The 20,215-nt window shown below is 42.7% G+C and overlaps 1 protein-coding gene across 6 annotated transcripts in view; it reads left to right on the top strand.

Moving 5' to 3' along the window:
• Nucleotides 1–20,215, top strand: part of CDKL1 (cyclin dependent kinase like 1) — a 48,005-nt gene that overhangs the window by 8,735 nt on the left and 19,055 nt on the right. For all 6 annotated transcript variants that reach the window (XR_012073592.1, XR_012073591.1, XM_072963027.1 and 3 more), the window contains exon 3: nt 16,578–16,699. Coding sequence is in view for 4 of the 6 variants with exons in the window: in XM_072963027.1 (XP_072819128.1) it covers nt 16,578–16,699 (122 nt within the window). In the remaining 2 variants the exon portion in view is untranslated. The remainder of the gene's footprint in view (nt 1–16,577; nt 16,700–20,215) is intronic.

The raw sequence follows: 20,215 nt of genomic DNA, 5'->3' as shown, positions 1-20,215 counted from the left end.
GGAGGTGTGGTAGATGAAGACTTCACAGGGTCTCCCCTGTTTTGAAATATCAGATCAGAAACACTGCTGGGCAAATTACCATCCTGGTGACGGTGACATGCTGTGGGAAGGACTGTCAAGGTTCCTTGTTTTTCAAAGCACTGAGTGCTGAATCCCATGTGTTCTTGTGCCAGGCCCCATTCCACGGAATGCTAAACACCATGTCAGTGCTCCCTCGCACGAGGATCTAATCAGAGTGGTCATACTTTCTAGAGGCTTCTGCTCCCGCAATATTGGTTGAAGGAATAATGCCCCAATATTCATTGAATAGTACTTCCCAACTCAGTAAAAGTCTAAATGGGAAATCCTGTGACATCTTTAAGAATCTAGTCCTGCTGTTGCTAATCGGTGCCGTTTTAGGTCCCTTCTCTTCATATTGCTTAGTTGGCTTATTGAAATGGATTAGTAACATACTTCTGTTAATTGTTTTAACCATGCTCAGCATTCTCTGTTTGGTATATAGGAGATTACAAACTTAGATGTCTGTGGGGTATCGCACGGGTGACATGAACAAGTGATGCAGGCTGAATGCAAGACAAGATGGAGCAGTGGGGACTAGGGCAGACTGGAGACTGTCTCAGTGGCCACTGCTCAGCTCACAGGCTGCAAGCCCAGGGAGCTAGACTTCTCAGAGTCTTTTTTTAAAAGCCAGAAATCAGAATTTTATATCAATCTCCTGGGTTTTCCTCCCACAACTCTTGTTTTGAAAAAATTTGAAAATATAGATAAGAGGAAAGAATAATATAATGACTACCCACATTTTTTTTTTGATGGAGGTACTGGGAATTGAACCCAAGATCTCATGCATGCTAAGCATGCGCTCTACCACTGAGCTATACCCACCCCCCACTTGCATATCTTTAACTAGATTCATTAATCGTTAGAATTGTTTCCTTTCTTATCTCTCTGTCTCTGTCACACACACACATATACTTTTTTGGCTGACGCACATACGTTTTTCCTAAGCATGCAGCGTGATTATCCTAGAACAAAGAAATTTTTCTGTGTAACCACAGAATGATTTCCACATTCAAGAAATTTATCATTGACTCAATACTTATATCTAATATACAGTCTGTGCTCAAATTTCTAACATTGTCCCAATAATACATATATAATGTATTTATTATATATATGTATTTTTTGGCCAGGATCTCATCAGTGAGTATATACTCCATTTAATTGCCATGTCTCTTTAGTCTCCTTTAACTTAAAATGTTTCTCTAACTTTTTAATTCTTTGTTTGGTCTTTCATGGTACAGGCATTTTTGAAGCGCCCAGGTCAGTTGTTTTGTAGAATGTGCCCCAGCATGAGTCCGACTGTTTCCACGTGCTTTGATGTAGGGTAAATGTTGTTAGGAAGCACACACATGGGTGAGGCTGTGTCCCTCACACTGCTTCTCATCAGGAAGTGCATCATGTCAGTTTGTCCCATAATCGGTGCTCTCAGCTTAAATCTCTTGATTAAGACGGGTCTGTCATGTTTCTCAATTGTAAGGAAACATTTTCCCCTTTATAATTAATAAGTAGTTTGTGGGGTGATTCTTTGAATCTGTGTGACTACCTTGTCCCCTAACAGCGGTCACTCAGTGATCCTTGCCTAAATCAATTATAATGAGTTATTGTAAAAATGATGATTTTTCGCCAATTCTTTCTACATTTGTTAGTTACAGTTTTTCTGTAAAAAAGGAGCTTTTTTCGCCCACCCATCCCCTGCCCCCTATACACACACTTTTTAGTATCACTGTGAATTCTGGATTTTAGAAAATTCAGCATGTTACAAACCATCACGGCCATTCTTTTTGAATCTCAGATTGTCACGCATTTGGCCGCTTGGGGCTCCTGGGACTCAGCTCTTTGTCTGACGGATGCCTGTCATTCCTGTTGTACTTCTTGTCTGTGGGGTGTGACAGAATGTTCCAGGGGCATCCTGCCCCAGCTCTAGAATCAGCCATTTCTCCAAGGAGGCCCGATTCCTTTTAGTGAGAATGGAATGTGACTTTAAAATGTTGACATGTAATTTAAAAAAAAGATGAAACACCATTCAGGCCAAACAAAACACATCTGCAGACATGTTTGGCCTTCAGGCTCAGTTTGGGGCCTTTGGATTTTACACCTTTCATCACATGCGGATGTTCTCACTAGAGGCTGGCAGATCCGACCCCTCCAAGTTCATGGCTAATGTATGTAGATGTTGGGAGTTTATGGAAACTGGTTGTCAGTGGCATGGAGGACAAAGCCGAGCATTCCCTTGTCCACAGTGATGGAAACCAAACAAACCTCCTTATCATCCTCTCTCCGTATTTGTTCAACAAGTGGAGACCTGTTTGATTTTATTTTTGCAAGATAACACACTAACTGCAAATAGTAACAGACTGTTTTATTTTCTCATTAGATTTTTTTGACTTAACTCACAGTGTGTTTATCTAGAAAGATTGTGTTCCTGCCAGGTGGTGAGCACCTAAGTGATAAAGCTGCCACGCGCGTACTTCAGGAACAAAAGAAGCAGAAATCAACAAGCTGGCTCGTTACCTCTGTAAAGATACCGAGTTTGCAGGGAGATTAAGCGCATATTAACCATCCGGCGGTGCCCTAAACTCTTCCACACAGCCTACCACACACCTCGCTCTATAAAGTAAAGCATCATAGAGCAGGAGGAGGCTGAATAAGGGATTTTCTAGTGGACACTGACAAGAAATATAATTATACCATTGCTTTTTTGCCACTTATTTTCATTTCCAGCAAAAAAAAAAAAATAGTAGACAACTATGTTATATATGGTTGTTATCAAACAGTCAAACCACACTGGAAAATAGTACTTTTTGTGTGGAATGGAAAATGTTTTTAATGGGCTAGGCTTATGCCTTTCACTTTAGATCATTTTAATGTTTTTAATTCACCTTTTTACTTGGCAGGATTGATGTTTTAGGCCACAGATTTGCTTTCAACAAGGCATGTTTTCTTGCTAACTATTAATCTTCTTTATTACTTATTAACTTTAAAAGCACTGTAGTAAAAGTGCTTTGGGGTAAAATTGTCCAGTTGAAAATCTTTGAACCCCATTTCTCTTTTTGTTAGAATAATGAAAGGTGAGTTTCTAAACCAACTGACACTATCAACTGTACATAAAAACCAAACAGATAACTTGTCTATAACTATCAGTATATTGCTGCATGAGTTTTTGGCCGTGTCATGGTTAATTGTCATTTTGCTTATGTTTGTACTACCGCTTCCTTCCTAGTACTTTTCAAAAACTTTATTAGTCAGTAAAGCAGATTGAGCACCTGCTGTTCACATCTTTAGCCTGTGCTGGGCCTTGAGAGGAATGCAGGCGACATCTGAGCCCAGGTCTCTGGCCAGAGGACCAGCCTGGTGAGTTCTGTTCCGTCCCTGTTGTCTGCAGCAAACCTCAAATAGGTAAACCTCAGGCCCCCTCTCCACCTCTCCACCTATGATTCCGGCTTTTTCAATACTCCTCTCCTTCATACGTCACCTCCTTTCTTTCTCTAGCCTTCCCCACAACGAAGCCATTAGCTAGGGTGTCTGCCACGGGACTCTTGGCATTTGGAGGAAACGCGGGAACAAGGCAGCTTTCCTTTACCAAAAGAGAGTGTTAATGATTCCTAGCAAACACCATGAGGGGTGTGGAATATTTTCCTCTAGACTGGAAATGGTAATAAAAATTAAATGGCTTTTTTAAATCATGAAAATGGCTTTTCCACCCCACAAAGTTGATATATTAACTGGCTTTCTGAAACTAACTTCAAAATATTTGTCTTGGTTTTACAGTATAGTGAAGAGACTTAAAATCATTTAAAACGATTTGCATGATACAGTGATATATGCTTATGTAAGAAAACAAAACAGAAGGCACAGAGAATGTGAAATGGAAAGAAACCTGCCTTGCCCCCCACTCTCCATTCACCCCCCAAACAACCTCAGTCTCTCGTGTGTCAGTCCAGAGGGTTCCTGTGCTTATACAAGGACACGTATTTCCTTTTAAAAAACAGATAAAAAAGCTGTCATGTTATGTGTACTATTCTGTAATTTCCTTTTTACACTTAAGACAGTGGACCCTTGAACATCATGGGTTTGAACTGTGCATCCCATGTGTAAGTTTGAATCCACTTATACATGGCTTTTTTTCAATAAATATATTGGAAAAATTTTTGCAACAATTGATAAACTTGCAGATGACCTACGTAACCTAGAAATATTAAAAAAATTAAGAAAAAGTTAAGTATGTCATGAATGCATAAAATATATGTAGCTATTAGTCTGTCCATACATAGGCATAAGGTGAGTGATATTTAATATAAAATTAATAATGTATTAATTTTCTTACTGTCTTATAACTTTGCTTTCAAAGAATTACATTACCGTACAGTATCTCTCTCTCTCTCATAATTGGAGAAACTGCATTATCAGCCTATCATCACAAGTAAGTGTTTTTTTAATGTAACAATGTTTCCAATACTGTATTATGAATATGACTGTAATACTATATGCCATAAACATTTTATACTGATTCATTGATTAGAATGTATGCTAGGCTACCTTGAAGCAATTCTATGGATTATGCGAGGGGACCCTTAGAATATTGCCCATGTGCCATGCCTCTCAGGGTTCTCTCCCACCCTCTGGCACACTTGTGTCCTAATTGGGCATTCAGAGTGCTTGTCATTTCCTGCCCCCCAGGAAGTCCGATTAGCTTGATGTCATCAATGCAGTGGACCAGCCTGATGTTCTGTGGAATGTCAAGATGATCAAGGTCCCTCCGGACTTTTTGTCACAGAGAACCTAGGCCTTGGGCAAGACGATGGATGTGAACTGCTGTCCAGCCCACAAACGTGAACTGTTTTTGATCCTCCTTACTGACAGGGATTGCAAGGAGTACACTCATGAGATCGGTAGTTCCATGCCAAGTGCCAGAATGTAGATCTGTCCCAGGAGAGACCATACCTGGCTCGGCAGCTGCACCTGGACCTACGATTTGGTTGAGTTCATAGTTATCTACCAGCTGAGCTGACTAGGGACGTGATGGGGACCACCACTCCTGCATCCTCTCAATCTTTGATGGCGGTGCTAACCTCTTCAGTTACTCCTGGGATGTGATTTTGCCCCCGGGTTACTGTTTTGGCTAGAGTTGCATTGCGAGGGTGTGCAGTTTCAGGGCTTCTGTTTGGCCCTTTCTGCCATATTGGCTCTTACTTCAAAGCTCATGGAACCCATGTATATCCATCCTAATCCTGTGCTTGGGAGTGGAGGAAATAATCTCGAACATGGCTCCGTGGACCCATTAGGTCCACTGGGAGGCATTACTCTAACCTGGGGCCGTGATAGCATTTTGAGTCCCCAGATACCAGTGCCACCTCAGACTTTGTAGCCACAGCCTTTGGAAGGTGTGGGTATTTCCCTTTCCCCAGCTACTCTGGTGAGTGGCCACAGACCCCTTTGGGAAAGGATTAGGAGTACTTGTAGTAGCATTGCAGGGTCCTTTGGCAAGGTGACTCAATCAACAGCGCTTTGGTCTGCAAACTTGACTTAGATCTAGAGACTGGGTGAGGACTGCAGTTTTCCATTCTGACAGTTGATGTCAATCTTCTGCCTGCCATGCCTCCATTTCTTGAAGTCAAATTGCACACCTGCCAGGCGCCCTTCTGTTATACGTATAAGAACTCCATGGTGAGTTCCTATCTGTAATTCGTCCTCAGCACGGATTTCTGGGAGAAAAGGCATCTGGCCTCACTTCCCATAATGGTCAAAATGTCTATTTTGCTGCTCTCAGCACCTGGTCTCAGTCACTCTGGAATCCTATCACTCCCACTGGAACCAGAGAGCCTAATTCCATGGTAGCATCTCCAGCTACAAATAACAAGCCTGTCCACCCAGCCTACCGAGGACAACCACCACCAAGCTCAAAGATGCCAGGGTTCTCCTTCCCTGTGCCTTCCTTACTGCTTTAGTGGAGGGAGGCTTCTCCTGGCCTCCCATGGAAAGAAAATCCAGGCTTTGTAGTGTCACATATTAGGTCCATTCTAACACTTCCACCTCCTTGAGTTCCCAGACCCCTTCCTCAATATTCAGCCAAGGCCATTCCCGTATCTCCAGCGCATCTACTGAAAGCCCACGCTTCAGAGAGCTGTACCAGCCACGTGTTAGAGACCGTCTCCGGATGTCCCTGTCAGGAGTTAGTCCAACACCCTCAAGATTTCTGCTGTTACAGATGAGCCCAGTCCTGGCAGTTCCTTGAGTACAGTTATTTCCGCCTGGAGCATGAAGCACATTGCCCTGCTCAGGCACTGCTGTGACCTCATCCCAGGTGTCGGGCTGTGTGCCCCGGGAGGAGGCGGGGTTAGAACCTAGGCAGAATGTGCAGCATCTTCCTGAAAAGGCACCTGCCTCAGCGAGGTATTTCAGGGTCTCGGAGAGGAAGCATTTCACTTTGGCAAAAGGGCAGAAGTCACTTCTCCCAGCCCAGCAGGTTCAGGGAAATTTGAGAATTTCAGCTTTTCAGTCTCATCCTCCTAAATGTCCCTATTCCAGACCCCAGAGTCCCTCTCTTTTTTCACCAGAGCCCTGATGTTGGCATAAGGGACCCGATGAGGTTGTACACTGTCTCGTTTGTATCTCTGCTGCTCTTACAGTCCTGAGCCCGGTTTTAGCGCAGTCTACCCTGTGTCTGCAGGAGAGAAATGTCTCTTTAAATACTGCTTGCAGAGGCCTTCAGACTCCTAACCTGAACCTGTCCTTTCTCTCTCTTCTTTTTTTAGCAACAAGGGTGTTAACTCATTCAATAGTCCCTGTAGTCACCACGGCCCCAGGCCACTCTTGTGCCACTGCTGTTGCCTAAGTCAAACCTGCATGTCATTCAGAACCACCCCTGAAAAACAAAAACAAAAAACCCACCCCTGATGGAAGTCTTCATAATTGTGTGGCTGCAGCATCCTGGGGTGTTCTCTTGCCCCACTTACCACCAGCAGAGGGGTCCTTGTTGCCATCTGCCTGGTAAGATGAATCCAGTTCCAGAATCCCATTCTGAAGATCGGCTGGCTAGAGTCACTTCTGGTACCAACTGTCTTAGCCTGTGTATTTCCCAGAGGGTGCAGTCTGGGACAGGGGGTTACTTAGTGGTTTATTTCAGGAAGTGAAATCAGGGAGGCATAGAGGGCAGGAGAGAGGGAAATAGGGAGGGACAGAAAGCCATGTGAGGGACAACAGGGACTCATTGTGGGAGGTCTCGGAGGAACTAGAAGAGCAGAGGAGCACTTTTCCTACCACTCCCTGCCCTGCTGTTGGCCAAGGGAGTGTTAACTCTTGCAAGTTAGAATGGTCCCACCCACATCCCACCCCTCAGCATCCCAGAAGCCCTGGGCAGAAAACAGGAGATGCAGGGTGCAGCTCAGGTGAGGGTCAAAGCCGGTGAAAGCTGCAGCGACAGTTAAATTAAAAATGGGCTGAAAGGACTGGAAGCAGACACAGGTGGTGACCAAAACCCTGCCTTCCTTGCTGTTCCACAAACTTTCCAGGCAGGATCCCACAGGAGAGCCTTTGGAATGGTAGTTCCTTCTGCAGGGAATGTTTTTCTGGACATCCTCGTGACCCTTGCTTTCTTCAGATCTTTTTCCATTTGTCGCCTTTTCAGTGAGGTGGTCTCTGATCGCCCAGCTTTCAGTTGCACCCTCATTGTGCTACTGTGCCCCCTGCCTTCTTTCTTTCTCTAAGACTGACCACCGGCAGCGTGCTCAAATGTAAGCTGCCCGAGAGCAGAGATTTTTGTCCGCTTTGTTAAGTCTCGTAATCCTAGAGCTTAGAATGTCTGGCACAGAGTAGGGCTCAGTGTATGTTTTTGAATAATAATGTATAAAAAAGAATATATGAAAATAGAATTTTAAATTTATTTTTCATATACTTTCTATATTCACACATTTTAATAAAATTACTTGGTAGCTTCTATTTTCATGTATTTTTTTCTGTGTCTGTAGTCTGCTGGGCTGATGATGATGGTGGCGGTGGTGGTGGTGATTACAGGCGCTTTATTGGAAATTTAACCATCTCGGAAAGCAAGTTAACCCAACTGGACTTTTCCCTTGGTGATTTTAAAACAGTTACAGCTCTGTATGAACATGAAAGCCATTTTATCTAGTTTAAAAAAAAAATCCCTTTTGACTTCTGATTAGAATTGCATTATGTCTACATATTATTTTTTAGAATTGACCTTTTTATGATATAAATTCTTCACTAGTATCATTTTATCAGGACCATACTTGTACTTCCAAAGTCCTTAAATGAGATAAAGGTGAAATTTAAGCTTTCTTTCTGAATCAAAAGCAAAATTGGGTACTGTTGCCATGAACTCATATTAAGTTGCATGGTTTAGTTGAGAGCATTCATCCCAGTGAGAAGGAAAGAATGAGAGGAAATATGCAAAACCTTGAGTTTTTTCTCTGTTTCTTATTTAGACAAGCTCTAAACCTTGCTGAGTCTCCAGCCCTTGAGAGTGTTACAATATGCTGATCTGGGAATCCTTGCAAAGTACCCAGGATTAATTATTACAAAGGAGGGGGACATCACCTTTCTCCACTCTGGGTGAATGTTAACTGATAAAAGATTCCTGCAAAGGTGTCTGTGTAACAGAGGCCAAGACTCAGGTTCAAAAATTGTAAAGGCTTGTGACAAACATTTTACCATGACAGTTACCACTTTCTAGTTTTTATTTTATTTATTTTATTTTTTAAACATTTTTTATTGATTTATAATCATTTTATAATGTTGTGTCAAATTCCAGTGTTCAGCACAATTTTTCAGTCATACATGGACATATACACACTCATTGTCACATTTTTTTTTCTGTGAGTTATCATAACAACAGTTCCCACTTTCTAAACTTTAATCCCTGTTCTTTTGTTATTTAGCCACGAACTTGTTGGAGAAGAAGAATGTTTTTAAAAGGAAGACAGGATATGATCATTAAGAACTGGTCTGTTATTTTTCTCTAAAGCACAGGCAGTATAAATATCTGCCCTCCCCTTCCCCACACCATTCTCCCCACTAAGAACATAGACCAGAGAATCCTTGGCCCTTGGGGATAGGAGAGACCACAGATGTAATGGTCTGCACACTGGTCAACCCAGAAACGTGACCACCAAGGAGTCCCTAGGGTAGAGGTCACAAACCCAGTACCTACAGGGGCCAGGCAGGTAGGGGAGAAATGTTCATTTGCATAATATATATTTTTAAATTTTTTATTTTTTTAAATTCGCAGGGGAGGTAGTTAGGTTTATTTATTAATTTTTTTTTAATGGAGGCACTCAGGGTTGACCCAGGACCACCTTGTGCATACTAAGTATGCACTCTACCACTGAGCTATACCCTCCCCCTAATATATTTTTTATTTATCTTAAAATATGCAGTTATTTCTACTGCTTGTACATTTTCCCACTTTTGATGGAAACGTGCACATTAAATATCTCACTTTTAACTTTAAGAAAATTAATAATGGAAGAGTGATGATAAAGGGTAACTTTTACTTGGCCTTAGGGGCAGGGAGTGGCAGGGACCGGGATGAACTGAAGTACACAGGCCTTATCTAAAGTGGACACCTGCTTCTCAGCCCCACTCACTGATGCCGCAAAGACCGCAGGCCCACGATTGCTAAATCTCCAGTGTTTTCACTGGGAATCTTGGTAACCAGAGTTTTAAAGTAATGTTCCCTGATAGGAAATGTTGACAACTGGTACAGAATTCTTCAAAATGCTATGGCTAAACATTTGACCTTAGGGGATGTAGAAGCCTCAGTTTATCACAATAGTTGGGTGGCCAGTGAGGACCAGGGGCCGATGACAAGATGGAGGAAGCTGTCCTGGAGGTGTGTGTGGAATCCTCAGCTCTGTGCGGGAAACCGAGTCAGGCTTCGGTTAGATTCAGCAGATAAAAATAGAGTTGTTTGGTTTTTTTTTTAAACATGAGAGAAAATGCTTCACTTTGAAGCATAATAGGAAATATCCATATTCAAAACACAAAATTAAAAGAAGACTGAAATAAAACAGCAGCAGCAAAGGCAGAAACTTTATATAAGACAAACTAAATCTGAGTCTGAGCTGGCCCAGGCTTTTAGATACAAAATTCCTGAAGGATGGTGGTGACTGGCCCTGTAAGAGGCACTGAGATCGTATAAGACTGGGCCAGCACAGATCAGAGAGCTGGTGTTATTCCTCAGACCAGGCCTGAGGCTTTGGCTTCACATACTCATAAACAGGAAGGCATTGTAATTCTATATATGTTCTATATCTTTATAGAATATTTGGTAATCTAGTCTGTGCTATTAAGACTACTTGTACGTATAATAATCATGCTGAGTAAGCCTGTACACTGTCCATCCGTCATGTGCTTCACATCTAATTCCTCCGAAAGCCCTGAAAGAAGTCCATTCAGGATGGAAGTAGAAACATCCAACCTTTGTGAATGCATCACAGTATTACAGCCATGATCGAGACCTCCAGACTACCTATTGCAAACTGGTTTCAGGGCCAAGGGTGTCCCTCTGACTTCTGCCCCTGAGATCAGTGGAGTCAACAGAGAGGGAGGAGTAAGATGGTTTGGGATGCTGAATCCGCACCATCTGGCTCCTGGTCTCAGCCCTGCACTGACCCTGCCCCCAGTGAGGCCGTAAGAGCCCCCTTGGGAACGCCCCCAGGGCACCTCTCAGGCTTCTCCCCCGAGTTCTCAGCAGCAGCATCACCGTGGACCACTTCCTCCTTCCATGCTATCTTGGTGGCGTCATGCTCCCCCGTCTTCTCTCTTATCTTGGGGAGACCTTCTTCCCTTTCCCCTTCTCTGCTTCCCCCTTGTCTACCACACCTCGGGGTGCTGGGGTTTCTTGGGCTGCTTCCTTCTCATGCTTCTGGGCCATCACTTCTATCCATGGCTTTGCTTACACTCACGCTGACTCCCCAGCTTTGATCTTCAGCTCATGCTCCAGCCAACCTGATGACTTCACTTTGTATCTCATAGACCCTGTCAACCCAACGTGCCAAAACAGTCGTTTCTTCCTCCCACCCAAGCCTGCTCCTCTTCTCAGTGATGGTGCCACCATCCGCCCCCATTATATAAACCTGTGGTCATCCTGGACACCTCCCTCTCCGTCGCCCCTCACCTCCAGTCCATTACCACATCCTGACTATTCTAGTAACAAAGTCTATCTCCAAACCGTGCTTTTCTTGCCATCACCCTTGCCTCTGCTCTGTTTCAAGCTCTCAGCTATCAGCAGCTCTTCACTGGTCTTCTCTCGCCATATTGCCTCCTCCAAGCCATTCTGTATCCTGCCCCCATACTGCGCTTTTGAAAACCCACATGGTATCGTATTACATCTTGCTAAAACTCTTTCCAGTAGCTTCCCATTGCACTTAGGGTAAAGTATGAATTTCTTTCTTTTTTTTTCATTTTTCAGTTGTATTAAGTAGAATTGTTACAATTGGACTACATATATACAGTGTATTGCATGTAAATACATATACACAATATACTGCACATATTTTTGAAATTTACATATATGTACTGTTCGTTGTTTCTAATAACTTTTAGAGCTTTAGCTTTTTAAACTTACATAGTTATTAAAGGAATAAAGCCAACCACAAAATTAGAATTAATTCAAAAAGATACATACACCCTGCTGTTAACAGCAACATTATTTATAATTGCCAAGATATGGAAACATCGTTAAGTGCACATCAATAGATGAATGGATAAAGAAGATGCAGCATGTATATGTAATGGAATACAACTCACCCATAAGAAAGAAGGATATTTTGCCATTTGCAGCTCTTCATTCACTTTTTTTTCCACTTCAAAAACCAGAATACTATAACTGGCATATAAACATTTCCATTGCATCAAAAAGAACAAAATTCCTAGAAATAAATTTAACCAAGGAGGTTACCTATACTCTGAAAACTGTAAAACATTGATAAAGGAAATTGAAGATGATACGAAGAAATGGAAAGATATCTTATGCTCTTGGATTGGAAGAATCAACATTATCAAAATGGCCGTCCTACCCAAAGCAATCTGCAGATCCAGTGCAACCCCTGTCAAAATACTCACAACATATTTCACAGAACTAGAACAAACAATTCCAAAATGTATATGGAACCATGTAAGACCCCGAACTGCCAAAGCAATCTTTATGGGTCTTTTTTTTTTCTGTCTTTCTTTTTGTTCTCTTTACTTATAGTTTTTTTTTTTTTACATTTTTATTGATTCATAATCATTTTACAGTGTTGTGTCAAATTCCAGTGTTCAGTACAATTTTTCAGTCATACATGGACATATACACACTCATTGTCACATTTTTTTCTCTGTGATTTATCATAACATTTTGTGTATATTTCCCTGTGCTATACAGTGTAATCTTGTTTATCTGTTCTACAATTTTGAAATCCCAGTCTATCCCTTCCCACCCTCTACCCCCCCCCCCCGGTAACCACAAGTCTGTATTCTCTGTCCATGAGTCCATTTCTGTTCTGTATTTATGCTTTGTTTTTGTTTGTTTGTTTGTCTTTACTTATAGTTTGATGACTAGAGAAGTATAAATTTCTTAGCATGTTGTGCAAGGCCCTGCAGAACCTGCCTTCTGACTGTCTCACTGGCATCGGTCATGTACTTGACCCACAAACCACACAGTCTTGCAGTTCCTTAAGTGGCCTGAGTTCCTCCTGACTCAGAGCCAGGCCCTGCCTGGAAAGCTACTACCCATCTGCCACTACACCTGCCCTTGGTCTGGTCAGTCCTTTCTCACCCTCCAGGGCTCAGTTCGAGGTCACTTCCTCAGGAAGGTTTCTCCAAGGCAGCCTAGACTCTTGAATAAGGAGGGCTCATCATGGCACTTCTTTGTTTAATGCCTGAGCCCTCTGTCCCTTTCCCCAGAATGTCCCCTGTGCCTTGACTGGTGCCTGAGGCTGAGCAGACACTCTGTGGATCCTTGTTGAGTAAATGAATGTAGCCAGGACAGGCACTGGCTTCCAGATAGCTGCAGCGCGGGAATGTTCTCAGGTCACCCAGAGTCCTGGCAACCTAGGGAGAGTTAATAATTTATTTTAAAATACTTGTAATTTAACATTTGTAAGTCTTAATTAGATTGAGTCTTGAAGATTGATTTTTCCTAAATTAAAAAATTTTTTGAAAATAGGTTGAGAAATGAGTTATTAGCTATTTGCAGTTATGTAAAAGTTATCTCACGGAGGAGGATAGGAGAGGCAAGTGGTTTAAATACCGTGTGACACCTTCCTGTGTTGCTGGAGGTACTGTAAGCCCTCGCAGGAGGTAAGTTTGACAGTGTGCATCGCAGCCCTCCATGTCTCTATGCGCCTTGATGATATGGCAAAAAGTGGTCTCCCGCTCCTGGCAGAGGTGTAAATATGTTTGACTCTTCTGGAAAGCAATTTGGCCACATCTCTTTAGAGCTTTATGTTGTATTCCTGATGCTCTAAATGGTACCTGACTAACTTCTTACATGGCTACCTTCCTCAAGGAGCTCTTCCCTGAGCACTCGCCACCCTTGAGCCAGGTATGCTTTACCTGGCTTTTTGTAACACTAATCACATCTGCAACTACTTGTTCAACATCCGTCTCCCCTCCTGAGTTCTAAGTTCCATGAGAGTCGGGGTGGTACTTGTTCCATTTGTCTCTATATCCTTTGGACTGGCCCAGTGCCTTATGCACATTAAGATAAATAAATACTCACTGAATAAAATGAATTGAGAAAGCCATCCTACATAGAAATAGACTGAGCCCCAATAAAAATATTGATAGTTAACCTTCCCAGAAAGGATAACATGTCCTGACACTGTTGCGGGTGCTTTATGTCGTGAAATGGTCACTGCGGCCCTTGAGTTTCCTGCTCTCACAGATGGAGGACTGAGGCACAGAGACGTTAACTAGCTTGTTCCAAGTTCAGATCAACCAACTAGTAAGTGGTCTGTCAAAACCTTATTTATAACAGACAAAAATTGGAGAGAATCTGTGTTGTTTGAATAGAATATCCTGCAGTTATTTAGAATCTAGGTTTTCAAAATGGGTAGTAACAGAAAGATGGGGGTAATATAATATTTACAGCCGCCTAGTCCAGTGGATGCTGCTGTGACACTGCCCTTCACCGGCCACATGGCACCCATGCTTGGGTTCCAGAGTTACAGCTCTTAGTTCTCACGAGGTGTGTGGGGCCGGGGCAGAGGAGGCCGGACAGAGAAGGGACATCTGGAGGATGGGAGTGTTTCAGGAAAGGAACTGGGTGAACAGGTCCTGAAACAAGAGGCTGCGTGAACCTTTGAGGAAGTGAGAGAAATTCAGTGTGTCTAGGGGGAAGTCATAAGAGATGAGGCTGGAGAGGTAAGCAGAGGTCAGATTGAGAGGATCTTTGAGTTTTATCCTGAGGCAGCAGTGCCCCCCATGATCACTGCCGGCGTGGACGTGACAAGGTGCAGGTGCCTATCTTAGCATCTGAGAAAGTCCAGGTATTAGTTTTGGTAGGAGAGATACATTTGTACTTTTACTAGAACAGTTGGCTGAAGATGTAAGTGAAGAAAACATATGGAATGTGGAAAATTAAAAGAATCTGAGATTTGAGGTCTGGGCCTACAGGCAAAAATTTTTCAGAGCCTGTAAGAAAATCTTTGCTTTCAGCTAATTGTCCTAAAGCTGCCTTTTACCCTCTTTGAACTGGGTTGTTTACTTTCTGTTTGAGACATCTGAGCCAATGCAATTCTTTGGTTTAAAACAGTAGTGGGGGGTGGGTAGGATATAGCTCAGTGGTAGAGCGCATGCTTAGCATGCATGAGGCCCTGGATTCAATGCCCAGTACCTGCATTTAAAAAAAAAAAAAAGAGTAGTCAGTTCTGTCCTCTTTTGTCTGGAAAAAGTTAGTTCAGGCTAAAAGTTTCCATTTAGATACAGTGACCTTAATGTGGGGTTTTAATAGCTTGGAGTGCCTTCTCTTCAGGGGCTAATGGGCTTTATAGTATCTTGGCTGTTTTATGTTGGTTTCATCAAGTGTAACATCTGGAGCAGGAATTTCACATCTTAAAGATTCGGAGGGATTTTACAAAGGAAATGGGCGCATAACTGCCTTTGTGAGTACCTCCGTTGCCGGCAGTTTCTGTCCTCCCTGTCCACGCAGACGTGCTAGAGCGTGCGGCTCGAGGGCCTCAGCTTTTCTCCTTCAGCCTTTCATCACGTATGGAGTTTGCCTGTGATTACTACCTCTCTCGACATGGCGAATCACCTGAAGGATTTTGGAAAGATTCCTGAGACCAATTCAGGATCTCTGGGCAGCTGTAGTTTTCAAAAGTTCCTCTGGTGATTCTGATACAGGGTTGTCTACTGCTGCATTAACAAACCACCCCCAAACTTAGGACCTTAAAAAGAATGATTTCTTGTTTCTCACAATTCTGTGGCTTGGCTAAGTGCTTCTTTTAGCTGGTGTGGCCCGGGCTCACTCAAGTGGCTGCGCTAGGTGGGGGTCGGCAGGGACTGAGCTCAGCTGGACACCTGGGCCCTGCTCACGGTGTTTCATCCTGGCTGCTTCAGGGCTGAATCTGGGTGGGTCTGGTGATTTGCTCTGACTGCTAGATTGAGGCAGAACTTACGTCCCAGGATTCCCGGGATTCCCGAGACCAGGCCTTAAGAAGCCTCTCGGCTTCCTCATTTGCTCTCTTAGACCACGGCCTGGAGGCCCTCCCACCCTGAGGAAAGTTAACCATTTTTGCTCTCTCCACAATAGTTTGCCTAGTTGTAGTGTTGCCAGTAGGACCTTGGACAGAAGGGGCCAGAAAGCCAAGTATAAGGTTTATTTCTGCCAACACCACCATTCATTCCTGGCCATTTTTTCGCGGATATACACCTTCAGGCACATCAGATTGGAGAATCTTCCTCATTTTTCTGTTTTAAAATGTTTCATCAGCCTAGGAAACCTGGTTTCCTTGTTCATTCACAGATATTTATTGAATGCCTATCATGTGTAAGGCCCGTGCTGGGGGTCCATCATTTTGAGTAGACGAGAGAACACAGACCCTGATGTCATGGTCCTTGTGTTCTGTGGACTGTATCTGTTGTGTTAATGACAGGATATTAGACAATCAATTAAACAATCACCTAGTAATCCTGAAGGGTTCACATTTCAGAGGGCCTATGAGGGACACTGAACCAGTCTGGGGAGATCAGAGAGGACTCTTTAGGAGGGGACATTTGATCTGAGTCTTAAAGGATGAGTTTGTATTAACTCAAAACCACCTCCCTCTTTTTCATTCTTTTTTTGCCAGCCTTCTCATATCTCTCTTTGCCTTCACCCACCACCTGGGTTATGATAATTTTTCACTTACAAGCTGCTAACAAACAGCCCATGAAGCCAGACAGTGCTGTTTACAGCCTCCTTCAATCCAAGACAAGAATTTTTTCTAAAAGACAGCTTTCTTTTATCGGACCAAAATTAGAGACAGCTGTCTTTGACAACCTCAATTTAGCACCTTGCTTTTTTGTGTTTTCAGCAACTCAAGCACCCCAACCTCGTCAGCCTTATTGAAGTCTTCAGGAGAAAGCGGAGGCTTCACCTGGTGTTTGAGTACTGTGACCACACCGTGCTCCATGAACTGGACAGACACCAGAGAGGGTGAGTGATCCACGCCTTACAAATACAACACAGCAAGACGTGCCAGGGCTTGCGAGGGAAGATTAGCAACGACCTTATTTTCAGATTGGGCAGGGACAGCCAGTGTTTGGACAGCATACTCTGCTGCTGACGGGTTACCAGAAAATGTTGGGAGGGATTAACAGGTGCACACCTGTTATTTTCTATATAAAACAGATAAACAACAAGGACCTACTGTACGGCACAGGGAACTATATTCAGTATCTTATAATAAACTATAATGGAAAAGAATCTGGAAAAGTATTTATATATATAACTGAATCACTTTTCTGTACACCTGAAACTAACACAACATTGTAAGTCAACTATATTTCAATTTAAAAAATAATTTTTAAAAATGTTGGGAAAGAGATCATAATTAATCATTTTCATGAAGTAGCAGCGTTATCAGGTTTAACTTGATTTCTTTAGCACATTATCTCTGATAGAGGCTTTCTCGGTCTTTAAGAAAGAAAAGGCAGGGTTGAGTTACTCCATGTCTGACTTGGGAAATGTGAGGACTTGGAGATTGAAAGGAAGGGTTCAAAGACTATGGCTAAGAGGAAGTTTAAGACTAACACAAACGTGGTGCTTCATCCAAAGCAGTCTGGGTATCTGGTCTGCTGTATTGGTCAGGACTTGTTTGGTTGGTTACAAGTGACAAGAACCTAACTGAAGCCAGTGTAGGTGGAAAAGGAATGTGGTGGTGGCTGTAACCGGGAAGGACAAGTGTGACCCTGGAGGCCCTGCTGATCTTCCTGCACATCTCTCCCTAGTGTATGTGACGCCTTTGTGTGCAGTAGAAGACTTGGTGAGCAGACAGAGCCTTTGTTTGAAAAAAGGAGGGGAATTCCCTCCCTCTGGTTGAAGGTAGCCTCTTGCCAGGGTGTGCAGAGTGCAGGGTGGATTTTGGCTCCCACGCACTCCTCTGCTGCGTGTTTTAAGGCAGAACGCCATAGGTGGTGGAAGGAAAAAATATGAAATAGAAAGCATGGCCGCAGGCTTTTGCCAACCTACGTAGCCATTCTAGAAGAAAGGAAGCTCTGGAAGAAGGTAGTGTTTGCATAAAAATCCAGTGGGAGACTCTTAATTGGCTTTTAGCTCAGGTGATGCAACTATCCCTGCAGCCAGTCACTGCACCAGAGGGAGAGGGTAACATGATTAGAAGGCCCCGGGAGATGATTCAGAGTGGGTCAATCAAAGAAGACTTCATAGAGGAGGTGGCCTTTGAGTTGAAAGGCAAGGAGAGAGGTCGAACATGGACGGATATCCCACCTCCTTCTTTTGCAGTGATCCGGGGAGCCCAGCTTTGTCTGGGACAGCACGCACGGTGCACTGTAGCTCAGAATGACAGCATGGCGCCCCATCCTGGCTCACGTTCTCACTCCAGTAGCTGGAGGCGGAGGCTCTTTCAAGTCTTGCCCTAGGACTTGCTCTGCTGTGTGGTGGTGGTTATATATGATCCACCATGACCTCTGAGCAGATGGGATTACAGTGGCTTATGGTTTGTGAGTGACCGTGGCACAGGCTTTTCCTGTTAATGTACACAGCCAGAGACAGCCAAGAGAACGGGCACCTTCCTCCCTTCACAAAGTCATTGATACAGAGAAATTATGTGTTCAAGGGCAAAAACACTTAGTATGTTGATGTTTGTTGGCCCTTTGACAGCTTGCAAGCGACACTTCAGTGAAACCTGTTAGTGTAAGTTACTGGGAGGTGTTATAGGGAATTTGATTAATCACGTTAGGGTCACTTGGAAACACTGATTAGTAGCAAGTTGTAAGTAATTGGGAATTAGTCCTTTTTTAGCATATATAGTTTAAGCAGAAGGAAAGAAAGGATGAGGAGTGATGAGTCTTGGAAGCAGATTTTTAAATTTTAATTCCACTGGCTAAAATCTATTATATGTGTTCCAGAAAATGCTTTAATATGGAGGTGGGTCAGAGAAGGGAAAGACCAGTACGTTTGTGAGTGGTTGAATACGAGCAACTTCATTTCCAAATGATGTGTCATGGTTTGTCAAAGATAAGATTGACTTAAGGATCAGTAATAAATGAGCAAGTTTGAAAATAAGATTTATTCTAAACCAGATCATATCCATTTATTTTTAAGCTTAAGGATTTTTGTTTGTGTATTTTAAAAATAAATGTTACTTTCCATTATACTGTTTGGCAATTCTCTGATCTATTTTAAATGCAATTTCAAAATTTTGCTTGTCATCATTTAAGGAGTAAATGTTATTAAACTGTCAACCAAAGCTTTGAAATTCATAGGAAACTTTTTTTTCAATTTAGAGATCTCATACTATAAAATAGAACTTTGTAAGTACATTCCCAGGAAATGTGGGTCAGTATCTGAGACCTGTAGCAAGCTGCTTACTGATGTCCTCACCTGTAAAAATGAGAGTTTAGTAGCAGGTAAAGGGTAAGGGAACTTCCAGCTCTATAGCGTTATGAATTGATGATCTAATACCCTGGCGATCAGAAGACTCTGGGTTCTCCTTTAATTTCGTATTTGACCTGTTAGACAATATTGGCAGAGCTGATGCTGGTGTTTTCCCTGCCTGGAGCTACGTTGGTCCTCCCTGGGTTTGCACATTTACTCTGAGAACACCCTGTAATCACTACATTTCTGGGTACAAATTTCTAAAATATAAAGTGGATCATACCACTTCCCTACATAAATCCTTTAATAGCTCCCCAAAGCTTCCTGGTGTGGTAAAACCTCTACATGGGATACGAGATCTCACTTGCTCTGCAAGATCGCCCCATTTCCCACCAGGTTCCAATCCCACAGAATCATCTGCCTTCTAGGCTTCAGGGCACCTGGGCTGCCCTGCTTTCTCTACTCTGCCTGGCAAACTCCTGCTGGCACTTAGCTACAGCCTAAATGTGACCTCCTTGTGATGCCTATCTTAGGAGAGTTAGGAGTCCCTTCCTCTGGTGTCCTTTACATCTTCTGGGATTATTTATATTTGCACACTAAACTAGAAAATCTTCAAGGGCAAGAGCTGTACCTTCCTCACCTGTGTATCCTCAGTATCTTCCAGCTTCATTCTTGGCACGTGGGACATACCCAGTACTTTTTGTGAAATGACTGAGTCAGGAGACCAATAGATTGATACTTACAAGTGGTTTTAAAGAAAAGTAATCATAACAGTGTTTTATTTTTCATTTTTAAATAGTTTGATTAAAATTTTCTAAACCCTAATATTGTCAACAGAAATTATCAATACACTGCTAGAGCAACCTGTCCAGAGGGCAATTTGGCGATTTGGCAATTTGGCAATGGGTCTACTTCTGATAATTTACCACAAGAAAATAATTAAGTATATGTGTAAAGATTTAGTTCTGAAAGTGTTTATTGTTAAAGCATTGCTTATAGTGAAAAAATTGGAAACAACAGAAATGTCCAATTATAGAGGCTTGGTTAAGTAAATTATAGTATGTCTTTACAGTGGAATACAGTGGAGCTGCTAAGAATCATGCTTGTAAGATA

This window comes from Vicugna pacos, chromosome 6 (assembly GCF_048564905.1).
Source record: "Vicugna pacos chromosome 6, VicPac4, whole genome shotgun sequence".
Classification (NCBI taxonomy): Eukaryota; Metazoa; Chordata; class Mammalia; order Artiodactyla; family Camelidae; genus Vicugna; species Vicugna pacos.
Note: the sequence above shows the minus strand (reverse complement) of the source record. Positions and strands in the feature narration are given on the sequence as shown.